This window comes from Dendrobates tinctorius, unplaced genomic scaffold (genome assembly GCF_039654945.1).
Source record: "Dendrobates tinctorius isolate UK_male_01 unplaced genomic scaffold, ASM3965494v1 ptg000064l, whole genome shotgun sequence".
In the NCBI taxonomy this organism is placed as follows: domain Eukaryota; kingdom Metazoa; phylum Chordata; class Amphibia; order Anura; family Dendrobatidae; genus Dendrobates; species Dendrobates tinctorius.
This window is the reverse complement of record NW_027361732.1, coordinates 8,901,963-8,929,210: the sequence shown is the minus strand read 5'-3', so window position 1 is coordinate 8,929,210 and position 27,248 is coordinate 8,901,963. Positions and strand designations below refer to the sequence as shown.

Sequence of the window (27,248 nt, the reverse complement as noted above, 5' to 3'; positions counted from 1 at the left end):
TGCAGGAAAACCCATCCTCCATGATTCTAGGAATTGGAGCCGTTGGCTCAATATTTGTATTAAATCTTGATTCGTGTGTCAACCCTGAGTCCTCTGGGAACGGCCGCTCTTCTCCTGACAATCTTACTGCCATAAGTAAAGCGTGCTGCGTGTGGATTAGTTTTTTTATTGTGATTGCCTGCCTTGCAGAGCGGCTTGTGCCGGACTGCTGTCACAGGCAGCAGTGGTGTGAATTGTTATCTGGAGCTGTCACCTGGAGAGCAGATGACGGTGTTACTGAGAGAAATGACCCTGTCAGGTCTGAATATCTTTCTCCAAATTATGTGCGCAGTATTAATTTACGTAAGTGCTGTTATAAACCTTATATGGAGCATACGTTAATTAAGATGGACCTGTAATGCTTTACAATATATCATGTGATATATATATGGCAGTGATTTACAACACTTGTTATGACTTGCAACTGATTTTGCTGTTATCAAAATGAGGTTTTCCATCACCTACCCGCAGTCTTAATGTCCCTGCAGTAGTTTTATGTAGCCAAATGCTAAAATCCTATACAAATATAACAAAGGTTATGAAGTCACTTTGTACATTTGGGAATGATGGGGCGTTGCTCTCTTTTAGCGATTTTCCTGATAACTCGTTTGATTATAGGATTTTCACAACTCTGGAACTAAATTTACATGTTATAATGCAGAGATTTTTATAAAAATATTCAGGATTGAGAGTCCTCAGTAGTTGATACCTTTTAATGGCTAACTGAAAAGATGGTAATACAGTTATTTGGCAGTAAAGCACTGTATACACTGTAGAATTTTGCTAATGCTCTTGTACATTCTTCATTTCACAGTCCATCCCCTTCAATATTGCATCAACTGGACCTGACTTCTGTAACCATATGGACCTTGAAAGGATGTTGCGGATTTTTTAAAATATTTTTCTTAAGTTGTCAACTGAAAACTGCTTCCTGCCCATCTCAATTTAAACTATATTTTGGTGTTGCTCAGGTTGTCAGCTTTACAGCTCTGTGCCTCTCTGCGTCATCTTGTGCCTGTCTGCGTCATCTTGTGCCTGTCTGCGTCGTCTTGTGCCTGTCTGCGTCGTCTTGTGCCTGTCTGCGTCGTCTTGTGCCTGTCTGCGTCGTCTTGTGCCTGTCTGCGTCGTCTTGTGCCTGTCTGCGTCGTCTTGTGCCTGTCTGCGTCGTCTTGTGCCTGTCTGCGTCGTCTTGTGCCTGTCTGCGTCGTCTTGTGCCTGTCTGCGTCGTCTTGTGCCTGTCTGCGTCGTCTTGTGCCTGTCTGCGTCGTCTTGTGCCTGTCTGCGTCGTCTTGTGCCTGTCTGCGTCGTCTTGTGCCTGTCTGCGTCGTCTTGTGCCTGTCTGCGTCGTCTTGTGCCTGTCTGCGTCGTCTTGTGCCTGTCTGCGTCGTCTTGTGCCTGTCTGCGTCGTCTTGTGCCTGTCTGCGTCGTCTTGTGCCTGTCTGCGTCGTCTTGTGCCTGTCTGCGTCGTCTTGTGCCTGTCTGCGTCGTCTTGTGCCTGTCTGCGTCGTCTTGTGCCTGTCTGCGTCGTCCTGTGCCTGTCTGCGTCGTCCTGTGCCTGTCTGCGTCGTCCTGTGCCTGACTGGACTGTCCTGTCTGCACCGTCCTGTTTATCCACCCAACAAGTCTCAAAGCAAGTATACCATCCTATTGATATTTTTTGTCTTTCCTGATAGAAATCTTGCCTGGGAACTCATCACCCCTCAGAAATTAAGTTTACTAGCTTCTTATCATATATGGTTCAAAGTATGAAGAGTGTGCAACTTTGAGTCTTTATGCAGCTGCCTACATCTACCACTGACTTTTATTATAAGACAGAAGTATAAGCTTGTTTTATCCAAACAGGTTATCAGATATCCACAGTCAGGGTGATCTCTTGATTGGTAGGGATCCAATGGCTGTGACTTGGACCGATTTGCAGAAGTGTGAATTTGTATCACTGACTGGGCACTTTCTTCACCATTCGAATTGAATGTAGGTATACATGCCAGACCGCTGCTCCATTCAATCTTTTTGGGCTTACTGGAAAAAGCCAGCACTTGGCAGCCCCATAGGAAATGAATAGAGCAGCGGTCGAGTATGCGTTCTGCTGCTCCATGCGCCATTCTACTGATCGGTGATGCTCCCCTCCACCCCGCGATCAATAAATCATTTGTAGCTTGTTTTCACCAGAGAACCCTGTTAATGCATATATCCCCCACCCCAGGACACTTTTGGCATATACCTGTACATTAGAAATCTGTCAGTATGGTATTTTTTTATACTGGCATTGGCATCTGATATGGAGCACTTTGCCTGAAATATAATTGAGTGGAGCCACGTGCTTCTGACTGGTGGTCACTCAGCAGTATAGGAAATCCCCTTTGCTATCAATGGCCTTTCATTGCATTCGCTGGTTGCTGGACATGTATGATGATGACCTAGAAGAATAGTAAGTCGGCAACTTTTTTTTTTTCTTAAAGTAGGAAGTATGTAGGTTTCGGGAAGAGAAGGCCACCCAATTATATGACTTAAATAATGAATACATAAATATTTAATATCTCAGAATAATGGTATTTTGTCTTGTTATACTTATTGGAAGACTTTGTTATCCTGATAATAGATATGGTATTTTGGTCGATAGCCAGCAAATCTTTTCCCATGGGCGCTGTTGGAGGAGACAGTTCAAGGTTGTGAATTGATCTTTTTCTTTGTGTACTGTAAGAAACTTTTGATCAAAGCGCTTCTTTTGATAGCATGTAACAAAATATGAAGCCACCGTGAGAGCGACCTGACAATACCTAATAGGGGTTAGTATATGGTATACTTTAATGTTGGAGATTACTTGTATAATATACTAATAGAGAGAGAGAGACATATGCTCCCTTGTTTTTGTTTAGGTCTTGTCTAAGTTTAGACACAATGCAATTGCTATGCATGCATGTCAAAATAGATCTGTGAGTAGACATTGGGTGTCCGAGAGCTCCACATAAGGATTCCGGTTTTTGTCCTCCGGAGCAAGAATCCACAAAGCCTTAATGCACTTTAAAACCTATAGGTTCTAACCCTAATGAACTTTTATCAAATTTACACACATTTTTATAGAAATTCTGGTTAGATAGGAATAAAACATAATATGCCCCCCAAGTTCAACCTGGTACTCTGGCTAGAGACTACGAAGGGTTCAGCTGGGAAACTAAATTCTTGTCCTATTGGATTGTCTGCACAAGTTTCTCGTGAAAAAGGACCATACGGAAAAAGTCTTGGTACTTGTCCTTCCGACACCCATGTGTATATGACTTGGTATGTAGTGGAAGATTGTGCCAATTATCAGAACAGACTGGCCAAACAAGATTTGTGTTGGACTTTTACGTTTGGTGGCACCTTGTGGTAGATTGAAAGTAGATGGTTAAGTAACATTAACATAGTAGTTAATGTACTGTACATCCACACCAAAACAATTTTGTATGTTATTTTTTTTTATAGTAATACCCCATTTTTCCTTTCCCATTGCTGTCACAAATTAGTTAGGAGCTAAATGCAAAACCTCTTATAAACAGTTTAGATGATACCAGCTCGTTCATTTACTGATCACTCTGATGTCCTTGTAAATTATCATTTTAAACATTTTACCATTTACAAACATCCCGTCTAAAAGTGCAAAACTTGGTATTAGTCATGTGTACAGTATAATACAAAAATACAAACTTTTACAAATGTATATGACTTTTTATACTCCTCCATGAAATAGTGCAAAACGTTGCCACGAGTATATTCAACTGGTGGAACCAGAAACTCCGCTGCTTCAACCGGTTTACTTGTTCATTAATGGTCAACTGCACTATTCCATGATTTAGGTTGGGTGTAAAGGGAACATTTGGGGCATCAGATGAGTGGCCTAACGATAGATTGACAGAAAACCAAATCTTGTAACTTGCCATTTGAATCCACACAAACCATACCAGGATGGTAAGATTCCACCATAGTAATAACATAATGGCACTTATCACATTTTTTGGAATACAGTTTTAGCATTAAAACCTTTTGAAATGGTGCAATGATAGTTCAGAGAAATTAATAGCTGGTTCTGATGGATTCAGTCATTATGACGAAATTGGCTTTTCTCTGTCACATTATCCATAGTTCCTACATATAAACCCCACCTAAAACTAGTGATTGCCTCCATGTGAGCATTTTTTACTACTTGGTACTTCCTGCCACTCCAATTTCTTCTTATTTTACATGAAGTTAACTCCTTGTGATCTTACCTCAAGTAACCTTCCATAAGTATAGGGTAAATGTGATAAGTAACAGTCACATTTTAGGACCCTGGAAATCCACTCTTAGAAAACAACTCTAAAATGAATCCTCTCTAGAAAAGCATCACAGCGTTCACTGTCTGGAATTGTTTACGTAGAAAAAGAAATGGTCGTGAAAAGAAAATGTTCCCCAAGTAAACACATTTTGATATGTCTGGCTATACCGTAAAATCACATAAATTGTAGATTGGAAAGGATATACATAACCTCCAGCCAATTCTCGTTGAATCGGTGGCATTGTGCTTTATAGACATGCTTGATATTCAAGAAGAGATCTGTTCTGTTTACCCCAGCTGAAAAAATAGAATGAGATTCTGTTACAAGTGCACACAGCATTTCAGTAAAAATGTCTGGGTGAAGAATGGAGACTTAACTCCTTCATTGACAATAGCCATGTTCCTGTAAGCACGAGTCTGTGCCGTGTACATGAAGCAGAGGGTTTACTGCTGGCTTGAATACTGTCCGTTGTCTCCTGTGTTTCGGTCGGCATCAGTTCTCCTTTTCTTGCAGGGTACGTCTCGTTATTCCAGATTGCCGCTGGATAATGAAGCTTAGCTGCATGATCAGATCACTTTGTTTAGCCATAGAGTAATTACTTGATAAAATGAAGAGCATCGCTGTGTACAATTGACCCTTTCGAGCAATCTAGGCTTGTCAGGAGTCTGAAGCCACACTTGAGTGCCATCATGATGGCTTCAAACTTGAGAGTTTCTAGGGTGCAGACAAAGGTATTGTCTTCCTTCAGCACAAGCCGAGTCCCGTTTTCTGATTTGATAAAATATTTAAACTGGATAACAGTGGAAGAAATGCAAAACTCCTCAGGAAATCCATCCAGTCTGCTTTTAGAAACCAGAACAATGCGAGCTTTAATTTTGGCTATAAAGTCAGAAGCATTACAGAAGATCCTCAGCCCCTGAGACCGGTCATGGTTATCTGTGATTTCCAGAAAAGTGGTTTCCCTGGCCGCCTGCTGCTCCTTCTCCCACCTTGCTTTTACGGCTTCATTCAGTGGCTTGAGCTTGAAGAAATCTGCTTCCTGTGCCAAAAGGTGATTTTCTTGGAAACCTTCAGGTAGTAAGAGTTCTCCGTTCCGGAGAAAGTTTAGAACATGCCGAAATATTAGCCCATCCCTGTCAATGAAGAAGTGTCCATCTGAATCAATGGGGCAAAAAATCCTCCTGTTCACCACACCTTCAAGGTAAGAGTCTGGGTATTTGGACAAGGTCTGCTTTTGTGTGATGTATAGATATCCCCCAACATTAAGAGTAACTAGAGCCGTCTTGCAGTTTGTGCTTTGGTCTCCTTCCGAATTGTGGTATTTGTCATCACACTCCTTCTCCCTTCTGTTGGTTCTGCGCTCCATTCTGAGCAACTGTGTGTTACGTTTGCTATCTGGCCTTGCTCTTGTTTGGTTTCAAAGAAAAATAAGCGCGTCGTATTCAGTTCTGCCACGATGATGGAATGAAAACGTTGCCAGCATTGCATGAGCTGTCAGCTCGGTTTTGCAGTAGGTGGCGTTTGAGCTATGCAAACAGCAAGATATCAGCAACACAGCTGGGGAAAAGACATTTACATTTAACTGTGTAAGGGATTGGCTCCATGGACTCTTCTCCACTCTCCAGAGCTGAACTTATCTGTCAGACGGTATTAGTATGACTGCAGCGGTTCTGGGACACAGGCTAAGGTATTATTAAAACAGCCATGTTGAAACAAAAAGGCATACAAATAGATTGCGTTTACTAGAGTATGTGTGCTATCCTAGCATTGTTATCTGTAAAAGCGGTTTTATTCAGTTCTTGGGCTTACCAGTGCAAAATATGTTTTAGGACATCTTCCTGAATGGTTTCAGAACAAATTAAAATATCAAAATGCATTGTGCAGAGAGGATGTACAATAAAAATGTTATTGTGGTGCTGTGTTGACCTGAAAAATTTATTTAACTACACTTTCATGCCCAAAAAAAGACACAAAAGTACACTAAGAGTGATACCTTTTTATTAGAGGGATATTCTTACAAAAGAAAAAGAAATCACAAAAAATCTCGGCTTATGCATGAGTACCGGTATATATGGTAAGACTAACATCCTCCATAATCCAAACCTCTCACCTTCGTCTCCAAGACTTTTTCTGTGCTACAGCATTTCACTGGAATGCACTACCCCAAAAGATCCCACTGATATCTAGTTCCCACGTTTTTAAGTGTGCTTCAAAATCACATTTCTTTAAACAAGTGTGTCACCTCAACTCACTAACCTAACTCTCCCCTGTTCCCTCCTTCTAAATATTATTCAGAATCTGCTCCCTGCTATTCATTTGTCTGTCTAGCAGCTCATTAAACCAGTAAGAAAAGAACCGAATAAGTGGTCAGGACGTAAAATATTGTGAATTAAAATACCTTTATTATAAATACAAGTGGATACGTAATGGCAAAGAGAGAGCGCACACACAATAAAATGCTGACAATGATGAAAAAATACACTGCTCAAAAAAATAAAATACCACATCCTAGATATCTCTGAATGAAATATTCCAGTTGCAAATTTTTATTCATTGCATAGTGGAATGTGTTCACAACAATAAAACATAACAATTATCAATGTAAATCAAAATGATTATCCCATGGAGGTCTGGATTTGGAATGATACTCAAAATCAAAGTGGAAAATCAAATTACAGACTGATCCAACTTCAGTGGAAATGCCTCATGACAAGGAAAAGATGCTCAGTAGTGTGTGTGGCCTCCACGTGCCTGTATGACCTCACTACAATGCCTGGGCATGCTCCTGATGAGGCGGCGGATGGTCTCCTGAGGGATCTCCTCCCAGACCTGGACTAAAGCATCTACCAACTCCTAGATAGTCTGTGGTGCAATGTGATGTTGGTGAATGGAGCGAGACATGATGTCCCAGATGTGCTCAATCGGATTCAGGTCTGGGGAACAGGTGGGCCAGTCCATAGCTTCAATGCCTTCATCTTGCAGGAACTGCTGACACACTCCAGCCACATGAGGTCTGGCATTGTCCTGCATTAGGAGGAACCCAGAGCCAACCGCACCAGCATATGGTCTCGCAAAGGGTCTGAGGATCTGATCTCTGTACCTATTGGCAGTCAGGCTACCCCTGGCGAGCACATGAAGGGCTGTGTAGCCCTACAAAGAAATGCCACACCACACCATTACTGACCTACTGCCAAACCAGTCATGCTGAAGGATGTTGCAGGCAGCAGAACACTCTCCATGGTGTCTCCAGACTCTGTCACGTCTGTCACATGTGCTCAGTGTGAACCTGCTTTCATCTGTGAAGAGCACATGGCTCCAGTGGTGAATTTGCCAATCCTGGTGTTCTGCAGCAAATGGCAAGCATCCTGCACAATGTTGGGCTGTGAGCACAACCCCATCTGTGGATGTCGGGCCCTCAGACCATCCTCATGGAGTCTGTTTCTAACCGTTTGTGCAGAACCATGCACATTTGTGGCCTGCTGGAGATCATTTTGCAGGGCTCTGATAGTGCTCCTCCTGTTCCTCGCACAAAGGGTGCTTCTGGGTTGTTGCCCTCCTACGGCTCCCTCCATATCTCCTGTTGTACTGGCCTGTCTCCTGGTAGCGCCTCCAGCCTCTGGACACTACACTGACAGACGCAGCAAACCTTCTTGCCACAGCTCGCATTGATGTGCCATCCTGGATGAGCTGCACTACCTGAGCCACTTGTGTGGGTTGTAAAGTGCATCTCATGCTACCACGAGTGTGAAAGCACAACCAACATTCAAAAGTGACCAAAACATCAGCCAGAAAGCATTGTTAATGAGATGTGGTCTGTGGTCCCCACCTGCAGAACCACTCCTTTATTGAGGGTGTCTTGATAATTGCCAATAATTTCCATCTGTTGTCTTTTCCATTTGCACAACAGCAAGTGAAATTGATTGTCAATCAGTGTTGCTTCCTATGTGGACAATTTGATTTCTCAGAAGTTTGATGCACTTAGAGTTATATTCTGTTTAAGTGTTCCCTTTATTTTTTTTGAGCAGTGTATATACAATATAGCTTAAAGACCCACAATCTAGAAGAGATGGCTAGAATACAATAATCTGTATAACACCCAGCAAATATACTCTTAAATCTATAAAGTGCAGGTGTGCCAAAATAACATTTTATATATATATATATATATATATATATACCAGAAATGTAGAAATCTTTGCAGATTTATTAAAAAGAGAAAAACTGAAATATCACATGGTCATAAGTATTCAGAACCTTTGCTTAGTATTGAGTAGAAGCACTCTTTTGAGCTAGTACAGCCATGAGTCATCTTGGGAATGATGCAACAAGTTTTTCACACCTGGATTTGGGGATCCTCTGCCATTCTTCCTTGCAGATCCTCTCTAGTTCCGTCAGGCTGGATGGTGAACGCTGGTGGACAGCCATTTTCAGGCCTCTCCAGAGATGCTCAATTGGGTTTAGGTCAGGGCTCTGGCTGGGCCAGTCAAGAATGGTCTCAGAGTTGTTCTGAAGCCACTCCTTTGTTATTTTAGCTGTGTGCTTAGGGTCATTGTTTTGTTGGAAGGTGAACCTTTGGCCAAGTCTGAGGTCCAGAGCATTCTGGAAGAGGTTTTCATCCAGGATATCTCTGTACTTGGCCTCATTCATGTTTCCTTCAATTGCAACCAGTCATCCTGTCCCTGCAGATGAAAAACACCCCCATAGCATGATGCTGCCATCACCATGTTTCACTGTTGGGATTGTATTGGGCAGGTGATGATCAGTGCCTGGTTTTCTACACACATTCCGCTTATAATTATCACCAAAAAGTTCTATCTTCATCTTATAAGACCAGAGAATCTTATTTCTCATAGTCTGGGAGTCCTTCCATGTGTTTTTTTGTTTTGTTTTGTTTTTTAGCAAACTTTAATATGTCTTGCACTGAAGAGAGGCTTCCGTAGGGCCTCTCTGCCATAAAGGCCCGACTGGTGGTGGGCTGTAGTGATACTGGACTTTGTGGAACTTTCTCCCATCTCTCTAGTGCCTCTGTGGAGCCCACAGTGATCTTGGGGTTCTTCTTTACCTCTCTCGCCAAGGCTCTTCTCCCATGATTGCTCAGTTTGGCTGGACAGCCAGGTCTAGGAAGACTTCTGGTGGTCCCAAACTTCTTCCATTTAAGGATTATGGATAGTGTTGAGCGAACAACAAATTTTGTTTCATGAAACCCAATCCGACCAAAGTCGCTCAACTCTAATTTTGGAGGCTACTGTGGTCTTCAGAACCTTGATACTGCATAAATTTTTTTGTAACCTTGGCCAGATGTGTGCCTTGCCACAATTCTGTCTCTGAGCTCCTTGGCCAGTTCCTTTCACCTCATGATTCTCATTTGGTCTGACATGCACTGTGAGGTCTTATATAGACAGGTGTGTGCCTTTACAAATCAAGTCCTATCAGTTTAACTAAACACAGCTGGACTCCAATGAAGGAGTTGAACCATCTCAAGGAGGATCACAAAGAAATGGACAGCATGTGACTTAAATATGAGTGTTGTAAGTGATTGCACAATCCCCTAGTACACAGAACCTTTATAGCGATATATAGTATAAACCATAAGAATAATGGTATTATATTAAATACTGGGATAAATTAGTATAATGTATAGAAGGTTGTACCTATATAAGATCCAGTGTGGCGCTCACCCATTTGGGGGGTGGGGGGTACATTTATGGTATGTTTGCAAGCTTTCAGAGTACTGAGGCATCTTCTTTACGCCTCTAGCAGCTCATTGTGGACAGAACTGCTGTATGTTGAGGCTACTGATCCCATGCTAAATTGTTGCACCGTGTGTGCATCACCCAGCATTGGGGAGAAGTCCACAGCTGCAAAAGGGTGTAGTGATTAATATGCAATAATCATGGCCACAATAAATGCAATAAACATGGCCACGCATGGATGGTCTTTTGATTCTAGAGAATAAGGTTTCCTTATGTATCCTTGAGAATGCTTGGGGTACAACGGCAAAGATCAGAAACACTATGGAAAATTTAGGGCTTGTTCACGTGTCTCACAGTACCAACGAAGTGAATGAAATTTCTGAAAGCACAAGCTGCTTATTGTTTCCTTGCAGATTTGAACTATCAAAGTGTTTTTTGTTTTTTTCAAATCTGAATTGTTTTCAGACTCATTCAAATCAATGGGTGAAAAAAACAACAAATAAATGTGTGTATTTCATACAACGTTTTTCCAGCAAACACGTTTTTTGCTGCAGAAAATTTTTTTGAAAATGCTCAACGTATGCACATGCCGTCACTAAAGCCAGTGCTAGGAAAGTATGGAAAATAAAAGCTAATTATTTACTAGGGGCAGCATTTTAATTTTTAGTTTTGATGAATCGCTTTTACTATAAAGTGAAAATATTTGTACTAGAGCTTAGACAAGCTATGTGATATATACATTTATTTGCCACACTGTATTGGAAAAAATTGTACAAAGTAGTTCTAAGCATTCCTTTGCACCATCCGGCCCTAAGGCATATAATGTCCACATTCTGGCATATGGACAGTGTTATTTCTGGGGTCTGGAAAACTGTGGACTTGGTGTTGATAGTTGACATGGAAAATGCTTCAATGTTGTAGGTGGACTGCATGAATAACTTCTCTTTTACTCTTGATGTCTCCTAAGCAATCTTGAAGAGTCAAAGCCAGATACATTTTCCAATGCTTTTTTGTGTAGCAGAAATCCATCTAATATATGCTAAATGTTGCTGTTATGTTTGTTTGTGTTCCACATTGAAACATTAAAAGTGTAACAGGATGTTCCTCGGGCCCTTCTTGTGCATCGAGCTTCTATAGTGGTTCAAGATAGAACTCGCTACCATGCTCTCAGGTTGTGCATGTGATACCTAGTTAGATACACCTAAGGCCTCTTTCACACTTCAGTTTTTTCGCATCAGTTCAAATCCGCCAAAAAGTCAGACAAGCGGATCCGTTCTCAACTGATGCGAACGGATGGCACAGGATCCGTTTTCAGACGGATCCTGAAATGAGAGAGAGAGAGAGAGAGAGAGAGAGATTTTGTCCGGCACCCAGAAAGAATTTCGGGTTAAATAAGTATCTGGAGGATCCGCCATAGAAAAAAATGTTGCAAGCTCCGTTTGGAAATCTTTGAGGATGGTGACGGACAGCAACTTTTGGCGGATCCTCACAAAAAACGGATGCAACGGACGGCAATCCGTCACAATCCGCCATTAATGCAAGTCAATGGGAAAAAAACGGATCCTCAAAAGAAAATTCAGGATCCGTTTTTTTCAAAACCTGGCGGATTGTGACTGTAAAAAACTGAAGTGTGAAAGAGGCCTAAGCAACCTGGGACGCTCTTGTGCCTTTCTAGATCCAAGGTAATAGTAGGATATTGGGTTAGCTGACGTGACCTCTGTCGTGCCTATTTTTAACTAAAGTTGATCTGTTAAATCTACCATAAGGCATGTGTCTATTATTACCTCCTCCTCGACCAGACATTTTCAGTGATCTGGCCTGAGGGATTTTCTCTGCATCTGTGATCATCCAGGGTGTGTTGCCTAGGAGTAGTGTGGTAGGAATAATTATCCTAGGATGTGATTGTGTTCTGTTCTGTTTGTTTTTGTGCATGGCCCAAATTGGATAATCTTCAAACATGGGCTGTATGTATTGGATCATACATGAAGGCTGCAATGATGAGCGAAGCCTTACAAATGTAATTATGAAGTCAAGTCTCTTTGGAATCCAGTTTTTACCCTTCTCCGTATTGGTAATAAAAGGTCTTTTAAGATAGACTGCGCAGATGGAAAAGAGTTTCTTGCTGCCAGGTCGTTCAATAAGGTCTCCCTTGTTCATACTACACATTTAAACACCGTTACAGTGTCTTCCCCCCCCCCCAAGTCATGAAAGAATGACAAAGCCCAAGTCCAGAGTTTACAAATGAAATGTCCCATTTCAGGCTTTCAAAACCCCATATGCACTTGTAAACCCTTTCTGTAATATCGTATGACTTGAAAAAGATGCCGGTATGGTGTTGAAATGCGTAACCTGAATAAAGGATCCCTCATTGAACTACCCTGCAGTAAGAGACATTTTTCCATCGGCACAACATATCTTCAAGTTCCTTTTGTTCCCTATACAGAGAAGTTTTACACCCCCCCATGAGGCAGCAGCAAGTGGATTCCCAAACAGGGGCACTATCGAACCAATTTCCTTTTTTTCTCTCCCAATTCATGCATCAAACCAAACCCTTAATGCTCTTATGACTCCAACGGAGACTGAAAGAGTGTCCTATTGGCGTCAACTGCGCAGTGTGCATCTAGTGCTATTCCATGCATAGGAAGTGTAAGTTAGACCCCACCACCTTCAAAAGAGGCAGCAGAGGTGACTTGGAGGTACTCCTCTAGGGAAAATGGGCTCATGTATTCGCAGTGTAAGGCTGGAGTCACACTGCCGTATTTCTCATGCAATAATCGCATCACACTGCATGGACTGGCCGGCACCTCTCCTGACCCGAGCATGACAGCGTGATGGATTACTATTCAGCTGTCAAGATCCGGTCAGGAGAGCAGACAGCCAGTGCGAGTTTTACAATGTGATTCTCGCACAAGAAATACGGCAGTGTGACTCCAGCCTAAGATGAGCATTAGGTTCTCGAGTGGTGACAGTGTGAATTGCCTTGTATCCACTTAGAAAGAATAAATAAATGCTATTGCGGTCAAGTAACTTTTCAAAGTGGTTTATGATCCATGTAGGCCTGGACACTTGTTTATTTGCTAAATACATTTTTTGTGTCCTGCTGTCCTAACTTAGTTTGATTTGATTGCTAATGAGTAAGGAGAGAGGAAAAAAAAAGGAAGATCTTAGAACTGGCCTTCTATAAATTCAGAGGTAGCCTGGGGAAGGCATTTATGCAGGGGGGCATTTATGTACATGTCATCGAAGTACATGTATCAAAGAACGCTGGCAGTTATAACATGGCAGTTAGACAAGGCAGGAGACAGGTAAGACAAATCTATTCCCTGTACATTTGGACTACCACAAATATTTACCATATGCATTTGTATAATTTATATCCTGGCTGCTGCATTCACACACATCCACCGCCCTGGCATTAACTCTCTACACTCCATCCATATTGGCCCCTCACTCCTTTCCTCTCCTATGTATAGCACTCACGCTCTTTTCACATTGCTACACAGCACAGATCCATTCAGTCCCATCATTCAACATCAGAGACGCTCTCACAAATCACTTAACCATCTGCTCACTCTTTCTATACTCCTTCTCCTAGTCGCAGGAGACATTGCACCCAACCCTGGTCCCCCATGCTATAGAAAGTCAAACCCCCCAACTGCTACACTCAGAAGCCCCTCTAATCTTATTAATATTCCCTGCCTGCTGTCTCTCTTAATTGTGCCCTTTGGAATTCTCGCACAGTGTGTAACAAACTAGCCTTCATTCATGACTTTTTCCTTTCTAATTCTTTTAACCTTCTGGCTATTACTGAAACCTACATCCAGCAGTCAGACACTACCGCTGCTGCTGCTCTTTCATATGGTGGACTACACTTCTCTCATACCCCAAGATTAGACAATAGAGCAGGTGGAGGCGTTGGTCTGCTCCTATCACCAAAATGTACCTTTCAGGTTATCCCTCAAGTACCCTCACTTGTCTCCCCTTCTTTTGAGGTCCATGCCGTCAGACTCTACACCCCCTTCTCCATGCGAATGGCGGTGGTATATCGTCCTCCCGGCCCCTCCCATCAGTTCCTGGATCATTTTGCCACTTTGCTTCCACATTTTCTCTCCTGTGACATCCCTACCCTCATCATGGGTGATTTCAACATCCCATCGCTCTTCCCCTCTCCCCATCTGATACTCTCCTTTTATCTCTAACCTCCTCATTTGGCCTTTTGAAGCTTACTAATTCTCTAACGCATGAAGATGGAAACTCCCTCGACTTGGTCTTCTCTCGGCTTTGTGGAGTGGATGATTTTTGCAAACTCCCCTCTCCCGCTCTCTGACCACAACCTTCTTTCATTCTCTATCAAGAACTGCCAGGCTGCTCAGGTCACCCCCACTGTCCATATTTATAGAAACATACAGGCCATTAACACCCAGAAACTTATGAAGAACTTGCAGTCTTCATTGGCCCCTATCTCCTCCCTCTCATGTCCTGATTCTGCATTGAAGCATTACAATGAAACACTTCAAAGTGCCCTGGATGAATTTGCACCTCCTATACATAGAACATCATAACACAGACGGCAACAACCCTGGCACACCCTGCAAACGCGTTTCCTGCAGCGGTGCTCCAAGTGCGCCGAACGTCTGTGGAGAAAATCCAACCTACCCGAAGATATCATCCATTATAAGTTTTTGCTTCGAACATACAACACTGCCCTTCACCTCTCAAAACAAACCTATTTCAACACCCTCATCACCTCATTGTCCAATAATCCTAAATGTCTCTTTGACACTTTTCATTCTCTACTCAACCCAAGAGTTCAGGCACCAACCACGAAGCTTCGAGCTGACGATCTGGCCAATTACTTCAAAGAAAAAACTGACCAGATCCGACAGGAAATTATCTCCCAATCACCTCATACCATGCACTGTCCTCCCTCCCCCACTGCATCTAGCTCACTCTCTGATTTTGAACCAGTCACAGCAGAAGAATTAAGCAGGCTCCTTGCATCTTCTCGCCCAACCATTTGCACCAGTGACCCATTTGCATCACATCTCCTCCAGTCCCTTTCCCCTGCTGTCACCCCTCACCTAACTAAAATATTTAACCTCTTTCTCTCTCTTCTGGTATCTTTCCCTCCTCATTTAAGCATGCCATAATACATCCACTACTTAAAAAACCATCCCTCTACCAAAACTGTGTCGCTAACTATAGACATGTCTCTAATCTTCCCTTCATCTCTAAACTCCTGGAACGCCTGGTCCACTCCCGTCTTACACGCTATCTCTTTGATAACTCTCTTCTCGACCTTCTCCAATCCGGTTTCCGCTCTTTACACTCTACTGAAACTGCCCTCCCTAAAGTCTCTAATGATCTACTAACCGCTAAATCAAATGGTCATTACTCCATGCTAATTCTCTTGGATCTCTCTGCAGCACTCGACACTGTGGATCATCAGCTCCTCCTCACTATGCTCCATTCCATTGGCCTCAAGGACACTGTTCTTTCCTGGTTATCCTCCTATCTCTCTGACCGCTCCTTTACTGTATCTTTTGCTGGCTCCTCCTCCTCTCATCTTCCCCTTACTGTTGGGGTTCCCCAAGGATCAGGCCTAGTCCCCCTCCTCTTCTCTTTGTACACTGCCCCTATTGGTCAAACAATCAGTAGATTTGGTTTCCAGTACCATCTCTATGCTGATGACACCCAATTATACGCTTCTTCTCCTGACATCACGCCTGCCTTTCTAGAAAATACCAGCGATTGTCTAAACGCTGTGTCTAACATCATGTCCTCAATATATCTGAAACTGAACTTGTCAAAGACTGAACTCTTACTGTTTCTCTTATTCATTCTCGTCTCGACTATTGTAACTCTCTTCTAATCGGTCTCCCTCTTACCAAACTCTCCCCCCTCCAATCTGTCTTAAACGCTGCTGTCAGGATCATATTCCTCGCCAATCGTTACACCGATGCCTCTACCTTGTGCCAGTCATTACACTGGCTACCCATCCACTCCAGAATCCAGTACAAACTTATTACCCTCACCCACAAAGCTCTTCATGGCTCAGCACCACCCTACATCTCCTCCCTTGTTTCAGTATACCACCCTACCCGTGCCCTTTTTTCTGCTGATGACCTGAGGTTAGCATCCACAATAATCAGAACCTCCCACTCCCGTCTCCAAGACTGTAGACGTGCTGCGCCAATTCTTTGGAATGCACTTCCCAGGTCAATACGATTAGTCCCCAATCCCTACAATTTTAAGCGTGCCCTAAAAACACATTTATTCAGATTGGCCTACCACATCAACACATTAACCTAACTCTCCCTGTGTGGCACAGTCAAAAGTTTTACCATAACCAGGTTCCCCGTATCAAGTTCCCACATTCTTTATGCATCTATAAGCCCTCTGTCTCTGTAATCCCCACAATTTTAAGTGTGCCCTGAAAACTCATTTATTCAGACTGGCCTACCGCCTCAACACTTTAACCTAATCTATCCCTGTGTGGCACAGCCAAAAGTTTTTACCATAACCAGGTTCCCCGCATCATGTTCCCACATGCTTTATACATCCATTAGCTCTCTGTGTCTGTACTGTTACACACTTAACATTATGGCTGGTCCATACAATCAGGAAAACTGTTACCACCCACCTTTCGTGTCTCCCTTTTTTTTCCTCATAGATTGTAAGCTTGCGAGCAGGGCCCTCATTCCTCTTGGTATCTGTTATAATCTATGTGATTATTGTTATGCTGTAATGTCTATTGTCTGTACAAATCCCCTCTGAAATGTAAAGTGCTGCGGAATATGTCGGCGCTATAGAAATAAAATTTATTATTATTATAATAATCACTACTTAGGAGAATGTTCAACGTTGCATTTTTTTTTTTTTTTATTTCTTAACACTTAGCTGAGTAGCCGAGAGGGAATTATCAGAGGCTTTTACATTGTGGAGCGTCTGATGTATTCCTTAGTGGAAGATAAAAGCTTACGCTTAGCCAAAGCTTTAACTTTAAAGCACCGTTTCTCATAGAATCAAGAAGTCACGCATTTCACAGCATTTTTGTTATATCTCACAAGGTGCTCAGCTTTCATTTCTTGTAAATGTTTCTGGCTCATTCTTGAGCGCACCAGAATAAATAATATACAATAATTGTATATACATATTTGATAGAGATATATATATATATATATATATATATATATATATATATATATATATATATGTATAGTCAATGACGTGGCAGGTCCCTCTTATTAAAGATAAAATAGAAGTTTAATGCTTCACAGACGTGTTCAGTGGCAGTTACCATGGCAACAAACAACATTTCCGTAGTTCATTTGCTTGTAGTCCTGCTTTGTGCACCCACAGTCCATTTGTCCATGTTATTTCATTTTCATGCCAAGCTGTGGGGTGCAGTAGTAGCTTATCCTTCACTTGGGCTTCTGCACTTGTTTCCCTTGCAATGTTACTTGAACACAAAGAATATACGTTTTCCCTTCTACTTTTAAGGGGATGGTCAAGCTAAAAACATTAACCTTTGTGTTTGATTCTCAAATCCGTCTTGGCCAAAGCAAGTCAGACTGACAGCGCAGTGAGAAGTCAGGTAAAGATAAACAGATACATTTGCAGTAGAATTGAATCCCACAAACATCCACTTTCGCCAAAATGCAGATTTTTTTCTAATATGCTTCATGTGGATTCGGCAACATCACAACCAATGGCCGTCATTTTTCTGAGCCGTAAATGAAAAAGTCTCACCTCATCGTTCACCTCTAAATCTCCTCTGGTCCTCACTGTCACTTGTCCGATCCTCATTGCATCTTCTGATCTCTGTCACTTGTGCTGAAATCCCTATCATCCGGCTCTGGCATGGCTCGGGATTGTTCTGTACATATGCATGCAAGGTCACGGCGCGCGTCATGATGTTGTGACCTTTCGCATGTTTGCTCAGAGCCCTCCTGGGCCTCACCATAGTCGGAAGTCTGACTCCGTGTGAGAGGTCTGGGGATTTCAGTGCCCACAGCAGTGATCAGAGGATGAGATGAGGACTGGAGAGTTGAGTGTTTAAAATGTGTATAAGGATATCGTTTTTACATGTTATGTTATGCTCTGGTTTCAGGAGAGTCCCCAAAGCTTAATAAGGGATATTACATTGGTGGAGAATAACTTCTTTGCTAATCGAATTATTAAAATCTACAGGAGAGTTCAAATGAACATGTCCAATGTCAGGTTGCTCTCTTTACTACACTCTATGGAGCGGCGAAGGATAAGTAAATCATTTTTGTGGGAAAAAAAGATTTTTTATTTTCATGGCTCTGCATTATAAACTTTAGTGAAACACTTGCGGGTTCAAAGTGCTCAAAACACATCTAGATAAGCTCCTTGGAGGCGGTCTAGTTTACAAAATGGGGTCACTTGTGGGGGGTTTCTACTGTTTAGGCACATCAAGGGCTCTGCAAGCACAACATGACACCCGCAGACCATTCCATCAAAGTTTCCATTCCAAAACGACACTACTTCCCTTCCGAGCCCTGAGGTGTGCCCAAACAGTGGTTTCACCCACATATGGGGTACCAGCATACTCAGGACAAACTGGACAACAACTTTTGGGATCCAATTTCTCCGGTTACCCGTGGGAAAATAAAAAATTTCGGACTAAAATATCATTTTTGAGGAAAATAAATTATTTTTTTATTTTCACGGCTCTATGTTATTAACTTCTGTGAAGCACTTTGGGGGTTCAAAGTGCTCACCACAATCTAGATAATTTCCTTAAGGGGTCTAGTTTGCAAAATGGTGTCACTTGTGGGGGATTTCCACAGTTTGGGCACATCAGGGGCTCTCCAAATGCGACATGGCATCCGATCTCAATTCCAACCAATTCTGCATTGAAAATGTCAAACAGCACTCTTTCCCTTTCCAAGCTCTGCCATGCGCCCAAACAGTGGTCCCCCCATATGGGGTATCGGCGTATTCAGGAGAAATTGCACAACATATTTTGTGGTTCATTTTATCTTTTTACACTTGTGAAAATAAAAACAATTGGTTTGAATTAAAATGTTTGTAAAAAAAAAAAAAAGTTAAATGTAAATTTTTTCCTTCCACATTGCTTCAGTTCCTGTGAAGCACATAAAGGGTTAATAAAATTCTTGAATATGGTTTTGAGCACCTTGAGGGGTGCAGTTTTTAGAATGTTGTCAATTTTGGGTATTTTCTGTGATGTACACCCCTCAAAATGACTTCAAATGTGATGTGGACCCTAAAAAAAAAAAAAAAAAAAGTTTTGTAACTTTTGCTGTGAAAATGAGAAATCGCTGGTCAACTTTTAACCCTTATAACTTCTTAACAAAAAAAATAAAATTTTAAAAAGTTTTCGCCATATTTCCGTTTTCTGTCATAAACACAAGTCATATCGAAGAAATTTTACCTCTAACGTGCAGTACAATATGTCATGAAAAAACAGTGTCAAAATCAGCGGGATCCGTTAAAGCGTTCCAGAGTTATAACCTCATAAAGTGACAGTGGTCAGAATTGTAAAAATTGCCCTGGTCAATAAGGGGTTAAGAAACATGGGGTTGCAGAATACTGCTACTAGAATCAAATACAGATGTGATCATGGTCATTCTGGCTCCTTCCACAAATGCCAGAGAATATAACATAAGGGCTTTCCAGAATATTTCCATAGTTTTCCATAGTGGGGAAATAACGTAAAGAAGTTCCCTAATTCTCCGCTAATCCGGTAGCATTGGTCCTGTAATGATGAATGAATGTTACAGCCAATAAATTTCCTCAGTAGTCATGTGCCCTACATGCCAACCAAGGCAAGTGGATGGCTGCAGCGGTTATATTAATGATGAGCTACACTAGCACTGGACTCTGTTTGTTAGTAATAGCCATTTCTTTTTTTTCTTTTGGCCACAGTTTCCGGAGTTCCCAGAAAACCCAGTGAAAATAAACAAAACTAACGTATCAAATTTATACATGATATAGCAATTTTTTTTTTAATATATGTTGTAAGGTAGCCCTTATTGTTTGTGTTGGGGGCACTCACTTGGCAGCAGATTAATAGGGTCAGGCACAGGTTTTTCCACATACAGTCAATTTTGGTTTATTCAAACATCATAAACCGCTGTAGGCCATGTTATATGGTACTTCACAGGCTTAACACATAGTCCAGAACATTTACAGGTTATGGCTTTTCCTTGCAGTTCCTAAACACGCTGGACCTCTCTGTCCAGTGACCGTGGGCGACCGCACTCCAAACAGTTCATTAACGTTCATAGAACCTCACAAGCACCAACAGTTATTTCCCTCTGTCCTGGGGTTACCTCGTAGGAGCTCCTGCTCCGCACGCTGACTCCTGTCAGTACTCTCTCTCTCTCTCTCGAGGAAGCTGCCAAACTGGGATCACCGTCCCGGACAACGCCTTGCTCACCAGGCCACCTGACAGTCCAGATCCACAGATGGACAGTATCTCCCCCAATGCAGTGCCATCACTGACTCTGCAAACACACGTTGCCTGTCTGTGTGCTATTCAGGACGTCCTTCCCCACTTTGAAACCGTCCAACACACTGGCCTCATCGGGTGCTATTCAGGGATCCAACCCTCTTCCCAGGGTCTCCCAACACATCGGCCACCATGTCCAGGGCCTCAGCGGGTGCTATTCAGGACATCCGTCCTCTCCTGAGACCGTCCAACACTCACCCTCACCAGGTCCAAGGTCGCAGCACGTGCTCCAGGGATCCGCTTCTCCCAGAATCTCCCAACACTGACCCTTCAGGACCTTGCACCCTGAACCATTCAGGTACACACTCTCTCTCCATGTGACCAGACCTCAGGCACATTATATGATACATAACCACACCCACAGGTGAGGTATGGATCACATGGTCATGACCTGACTACAGGTTCTATTCCACACACGGCCACACACATACAGGCTTTACATTGGGCGTTCAGACACATGCTCCTGGGTGGGTTTGTAGGTGACTGGTCCCACCCATCTCACCAAGTCACCTGGAAGCTTCCCTGATACACAGTAACAAACCTTCAGCAGTACCTCTGCTGATCAATACACGTTCTAGCTTCCATCACAAGGCACCCACCCTTGTGTTACATATCGGCCATTCCCAATTCTGCCGCTCACCATTTCCCCATCACAATAAAGGAAACGCCTGCATGCATGTCCTGGGAAGCCCATACAGCGCCCCCTATCTGTCACAGTGGTCACTGCATCACAATGTGTAGATTGCTTGATTTTTAAATGTTAAAACTTTAGTAGGAAAAGGACTAGAACGCTAGCTCCACCTATTGGAAACACTGATTGTAAAAGTCCATATCGACTTTCAATATGACTTAGAATAAAAGCCTAAACAGAATCTCAATTTGCAGACACTGTGTTTTTGCCCCTCATCAGCGCAAAGTATGAGATTTGATTTGGCTGGGTGAGAGACTCTGGACTGTTCTCTTAAGGGGTAATGTTGCTCCTTTTGGAGAGTGCCAAGCCTGGCATGCCAGAATGAGGAGATTTATAAGCTATGCATGCTCCTCTGGGAAATTAAATATGCAAATTGTCTCTTCAGAGAGGGAGAGAACTATAACTCTAGCCCTCTTCACCTAGAGATGTTGCACCTTAGATCCCAATGCTTTAACCCCTTCCTGACATTGGACGTACTATTCCGTCCATGTGCCCTGGGACTTAATAACGGAATAGTACGTCATCATAGATCAGCTGCGCTCACGGGGGGAGCGCAGCTGATCGCGGCCAGGTGTCAGCTGACACCCGGCACTATGTGCCAGGAGCCATCACGGACCACTCCCGGCACATTATCCCCTCCGACACACTGCGATCAAACATGATCGCAGTGTTCCGGTGGCATAGGGAAGCATCACGCAGAGAGGGGGCTCCCTGCATGCTTCCCCGAGACCCTCAGAACAACGCGATGTGATCGCGTTGTTCCAAGGGCCTCCTCCCTGCAGGCCCCCGGATCCAAGATGACCTGCAGGGAGATGGCTTCTCATTGCCTACTAAGAGCAGGCGCTGAGAAGCCTCCGACGCTGCCTGTCAGATTGTTGATCTGACACAGTGCTGTGAAAAGTGATAAAAACAACATTTCAGGATGATTGGGTTTCATTTTTGCCCTTGGCCGAATTTGCTTTGAATAATAGAGCTAGTTTTGCCACTTTGATGTCACCTTTTTTTTGTAACTTTGGGTTTCATCCTCGATTTTCTTCAGGGCAGGTGGAGCCTTCTGCCTGCCCAGGTGTTGACACTGTGGTGGAGAGAATGCACCAGATCTGGGACCAAGTGGTGGATAAGTTATCTCTCTCCCAGGAAAAGGCCCAGCGGTTTTCCAACCGACATAGGACCATTGGTCCCCAGTTTAAGGTTGGTGATATGGTGTGGTTATCATCAAAAAATATTGCTATGAAGGTGGCTTCTCCTAAGTTTAAGCCTAGATTTATTGGACCTTACAAGATTGTGGAGATTATTAATCCGGTCTCTTTTCGTTTGGCTCTTCCTGTCACATTTAAAATCCATAATGTGTTCCATAAATCTTTGTTGAAGAGGTTTGTTGAACCTGTTGTTCCGGGGGTGGCACCTCCAGACCCTGTATTGGTTGAAGGTAACATGGAGTATGAGGTAGAGAAAGTACTGGATTCCCGTCTGGCTAGACGGAGATTCCAGTATTTGGTTAAGTGGAAGGGTTATGGTCAGGAGGATAATTCCTGGGTCTCCACCTCTGATATTCATGCCAAACGATTGGTGCGTGCCTTTCATCGGGCTCACCCTGATCGCCCTGGTGGCATAGTTGAGGGTTCGGTGACCCCTCCTCAAGGGGGAGGTACTGTTGTGAGTTCATTTTCCCCTTCATTACTGAGGCCCGAGGAACTCCCTCTTCTGGTAAAGAAAGGTAGTGAGCCTGATTGTCAAACACCTGAGGCTGATGATTGTGACTGGCTGAGTGGAGTTACGGACTGGATATAATCCTGCCGACGCCCTTCTGCCCTGCGGGTGATTTCTCTGTGGGATCCTTGGAGACCAGTCTGAATTCCTGCTCCTCCAAAGCTAAGTTTGCTGCTCGGCCTTTTGCTTTTGTGCTTTGACTTTGTTTTTGCTTTGTTTTTTTGGATTTCTGCCATTCCCTGCTGGGGTGTGCTGAATTCATTTAGATCTGTCTTCTGAAAATACCTGAGTGCTGATTCAGTTTTTGAAGCCTAGCTGCTTCAGGGCCTTTTTCAAATCAGCTGGTTGGCTTATGTCTTTGATAGGGTTTTGGCAGATTGCAGACAGCAGCCTTCCTGTCCTTTCCTATCTAGGTAGTTTTGGGGCCCCGTCTTAGCTCAGTCTATCTTTCTGTCTGTGTTAGTATTTTCATCTTGCTTCACCGTCATTATATGTTGGGGGCTGCCTATTGCTTTGGGGTCTGCTCTGGGGCAGTTTAGATTTCCCCTTTCTTTCTTTAGGCCTATGTATTTCTCCGGCTGTGATCGAGGGGTCTAGGGCATCGTAGGAACCCCCCCACGGCTACTGCTAGTTGTGTTGATAGGTTCAGGGGTCTGCAATCTGATAGTTGCCAACTTCTCTGTTTTTCTGGACTTAACTTGTATTTCTGCTTTTGCCTCCTACGGTGACTCATTCATAACAGAATCACCCGCCATACCGCAGATTCTAGGGTACTCAATAGCAGGAAAGAATTGTAAAAAAAAAAAAAAGTGTGTATATTTTTTTCCTCTATATCTCTGAGGCCGTAGGGGGAATTTTTTTTTCTCTCAATGGAGATAAAGCAATTGTCTGATCGTGTGGAGCAGCTCGCTGCGGAAGTGCGGGGAATTTCCGCATACCTTGCTCATTCACATGCTGCTGAACCAAAGATTCCTACACCTGATGTATTTTTTGGGGATCGGTCTAAATTTTTGAATTTCAAAAATAATTGTAAATAATTTTTTGCCTTGAAGCCTAACTCGTCAGGGAACTCCGCGCAGCAGGTTAAAATTGTCATCTCTTTGCTGCGCGGCGATCCCCAGGATTGGGCGTTTTCTTTGAAACCAGATGATCCTATTCTGACTAATGTGAACGCATTCTTTCAAGCTTTGGGGTTGTTGTATGACGAACCTAATGCCATTGATCCGGCTGAAAAGACCCTGCTGGCATTGAGCCAGGGTCGTGATTCTGCAGAATTGTACTGTCAAAAATTCCGAAAGTGGGCAGTACTTACTACCTGGAATGATAATGCCTTGGCTGCTCTCTTTCGGAAGGGGTTGTCAGAAGCCGTAAAAGATACTATGGTGGGATTTCCTGTTCCCTCTGGTCTTGACGATTTTATGTCATTAGCCATTCAGGTTGATCGGCGTTTGCGCGAACGCAAAGCTGCACGAGAGGTGTTGCCACCTGTTGAACAAATGTCTGAACCTATGCAATGTGATAGAGTTTTTTTCCAGAGAGCAGCGTCAGGAGTTCAGAAGGCGTAATAAGTTGTGTTTTTTCTGTGGAGATGCCTCGCATATTATTTCTGTCTGTCCCAAACGAGAGAAACGCTTTGCACCCACGTTTTCTGTTGGGGGTGTTCAACCTAAGTTTCTTCTGGCTATTACTCTGATCTGCTTCCTGTCCACATTTTCTGTCAAGGCGTTTGTGGATTCGGGAGCAGCCCTAAACCTAATGGACTTGGATTTTGCTAAACGTTGTGGATTTCCGATGACACCTCTGCAGACGCCTATCCCTTTGAGGGGAATTGATGCTACTCCTTTGGCTAAAAATAAACCCCAGTTTTGGACCCAGGTGGTAATGCGGGTCGCCCCAGACCATCAAGAAAATTGCAGATTTCTGGTGTTGCATAATCTGCATGATACTGTTGTTCTGGGGTTTCCCTGGTTACAGATTCATAATCCAGTTTTGGATTGGAAATCTGTGTCTGTGGTGAGTTGGGGTTGTCGGTGTGCCTTTAGTGAGGCTCCGGTGTTTTCCACCTGTCCTCAGTCGCATGATGTTCCTGATTATTTGGCGGACTTTTATGATGTATTTAGTGAGAATGAGTCTGCGTCTCATAACAGGTTACCTCTTAGTTGCTTCTCATTCAGGGTGTCCATTCCCTCCTGGGGACTGTCCCACACATACAGGCCAATATACACAGGCCTCACCAGGTCCGCGGCATCAGCATGTGCTCTTCAGGGAGGCATCACACCATCCAGCACCTAGGCCTTCCGGGACCTTCCACATGGCCCAATCAGATTCATGCACACTCTAATGTGACCTACCCTGGTCACCTTATATGGTCCCTGGCCACACCCACAGGTGAGGTACGGATCACTTGGCTATGACCTCATTGCAGGTCCTTTCCAGACACCCAGCCATACACACACATATACAGGTTTTACTATGGGCGTTCAGACACGCCCCTGGGTGGGTTTGTAGGTTACTGGTCTCCCCCATCTCACCAAGCCACCTGGAAGCCTCCCTATTGTAAACAGAACCCATCAGCAGAATATCTGCTGATTAATACTGGTTCCAGCTTCCATCCCAGGGCCACCCCCCCGGGATACATATCGGTCATTTAGCATCCTGCTGTTCATCCTTTCTCCATTACAATAATGGACCTGCCTGTATACATGTCCTGAGACGCCCACACAGCACCCCTAGCTGTCACTGCACCACAGCGTCTTTTAGCGTGACAGCTGCCAAACATAAAAACCCGTTATAAATAGTAAATGAGACCCCCCCTTTATCACCCCTTAGGGAAAAATAATAAAATTAAAAGAAAATGTATTTAATTCCATTTTCCGGCTAGGGTTAGGGGTGTGTTGGGGTTTAGGGTTGGAGTTAGAATTGGGGAGTTTCCACTGTTTAGGCACATGAGAGGGTCTCCAAACGCGACATGCGTCTGATCTCAATTCTTTCCAATTCTGCGTTGAAAAAGTCAAACTGTGCTCCTTCCCTTCCAAGCTCTGCCATGCGCCCAAACAGTGGTTTACCCCCACATATGGGGTTCAGCGTACTCGGGACAAATTGCACAATTACTGTTGGGGGCCAATTTGTTCTGTTACCCTTTGAAAAATGAAAAAATTGGGGCGAAAATATCATTTTTGTGGAAAAAAAATTGTTTTTTATTTTTATGTCTCTACATTATAAACTTCTGTGAAGTACTTGGGGGGGGGGTCAAAGTTTTCACAACATATCTAGATAAGTTTCTAGAGTTATTACCTCATAAAGGGACAGTGGTCAGAATTGAAAAATTGGCCCGGTCATTGACGTGCAAACCACCCTTGGGGGTAAAGGAGTTAAAAGGAAATACAGCGAAGGCGGGGTTGTTGCCTCGATTTGAAATGCCTATTTAACAGATGATGGCCTCCATGGTTGCCAAATGTCCAGAAATTTCTGGATAGTCTCCTAAGGTAGAAAACGGCAGCTCAGGTCCATGTATAGGATTTCTGGTATGTAAACATGTATGTCTTGTAATGTCAGTGATTTATTATGGTCAGCTATTGTGTCCATAAAAAAGTTGTTTCCTTGATTTTTCTTGAGAAGCTGTCCAGAAAAAAATTAAAGTTTGCAACCCTGGTGGCCACCTACTATTGCTTGGGTGATGCTGGACTTTCAGTGTCCCCTACAGAGGAAATGTAACATCACATTAACGTAATCGCAATGCTGCTCTTTTCTCGTCCTTGTAACAGAGATACTTAGCGTTACCCATGTCGGTGTGTGTAATTTCTTACTGAAGAGGAATGGTATCTTCAAGTCAAATGCTGATTGATCTGAGGCTTCTTTTTTTCATTCACAGTCATATTTTTAGTATATTTTGTAAAGACTGATTTATAGCTTTCCACTAAAGTCCACCTTTTGGTAGTTTCTTTTGAGCAGTCGCTGTCTTCTTTTACTTGATATGATTTGAAAGCTATGAGAATGGCCAGCCTTAGCTTTTTACATGTCTAGTCATATAGGTGACTTGCCGTTAGCTTTTACGCGCTGTGCTATTTATGAAAGCCATGGCGTATTGAACGGTAGGTTTGAGTGAAGCTTATGGAGCATGATCATCAACCACAACCTTCCATCTGTTCTACGCACATAATACCGCACCTTTGTGTTTGTGCCGTGAATCAGCAAAACAAGCGTCTGGTCCTCTGCTCCATTGACAGTCCTCTTCTCATTCTGCACAGCATGGCACGGTAATGTGATTTTGTGTATCTCTTCATAAAATGCTGATGGGATTTTCTAATGGTACTTTTCACAGC

General features: G+C 43.2%; 2 protein-coding genes across 4 annotated transcripts in view; one reads left to right on the top strand and one right to left on the bottom strand.

Moving 5' to 3' along the window:
- GTF2F2 (general transcription factor IIF subunit 2) overlaps nt 1–27,248 on the top strand; it is a 292,361-nt gene that overhangs the window by 101,108 nt on the left and 164,005 nt on the right. The window lies entirely within an intron of this gene.
- On the bottom strand, nt 3,618–5,989 carry KCTD4 (potassium channel tetramerization domain containing 4). The gene has a single exon (XM_073580285.1). The coding sequence runs from the start codon at nt 5,695–5,697 to the stop codon at nt 4,927–4,929; it is 771 nt and encodes a 256-aa protein (XP_073436386.1). The 5' UTR covers nt 5,698–5,989; the 3' UTR covers nt 3,618–4,926.

What these genes read in the sequence shown, in the direction of transcription:
- KCTD4 (XM_073580285.1), bottom strand. Translation starts at nt 5,697, where the DNA reads ATGGAGCGCAGAACCAACAGAAGGGAGAAGGAGTGTGATGACAAATAC.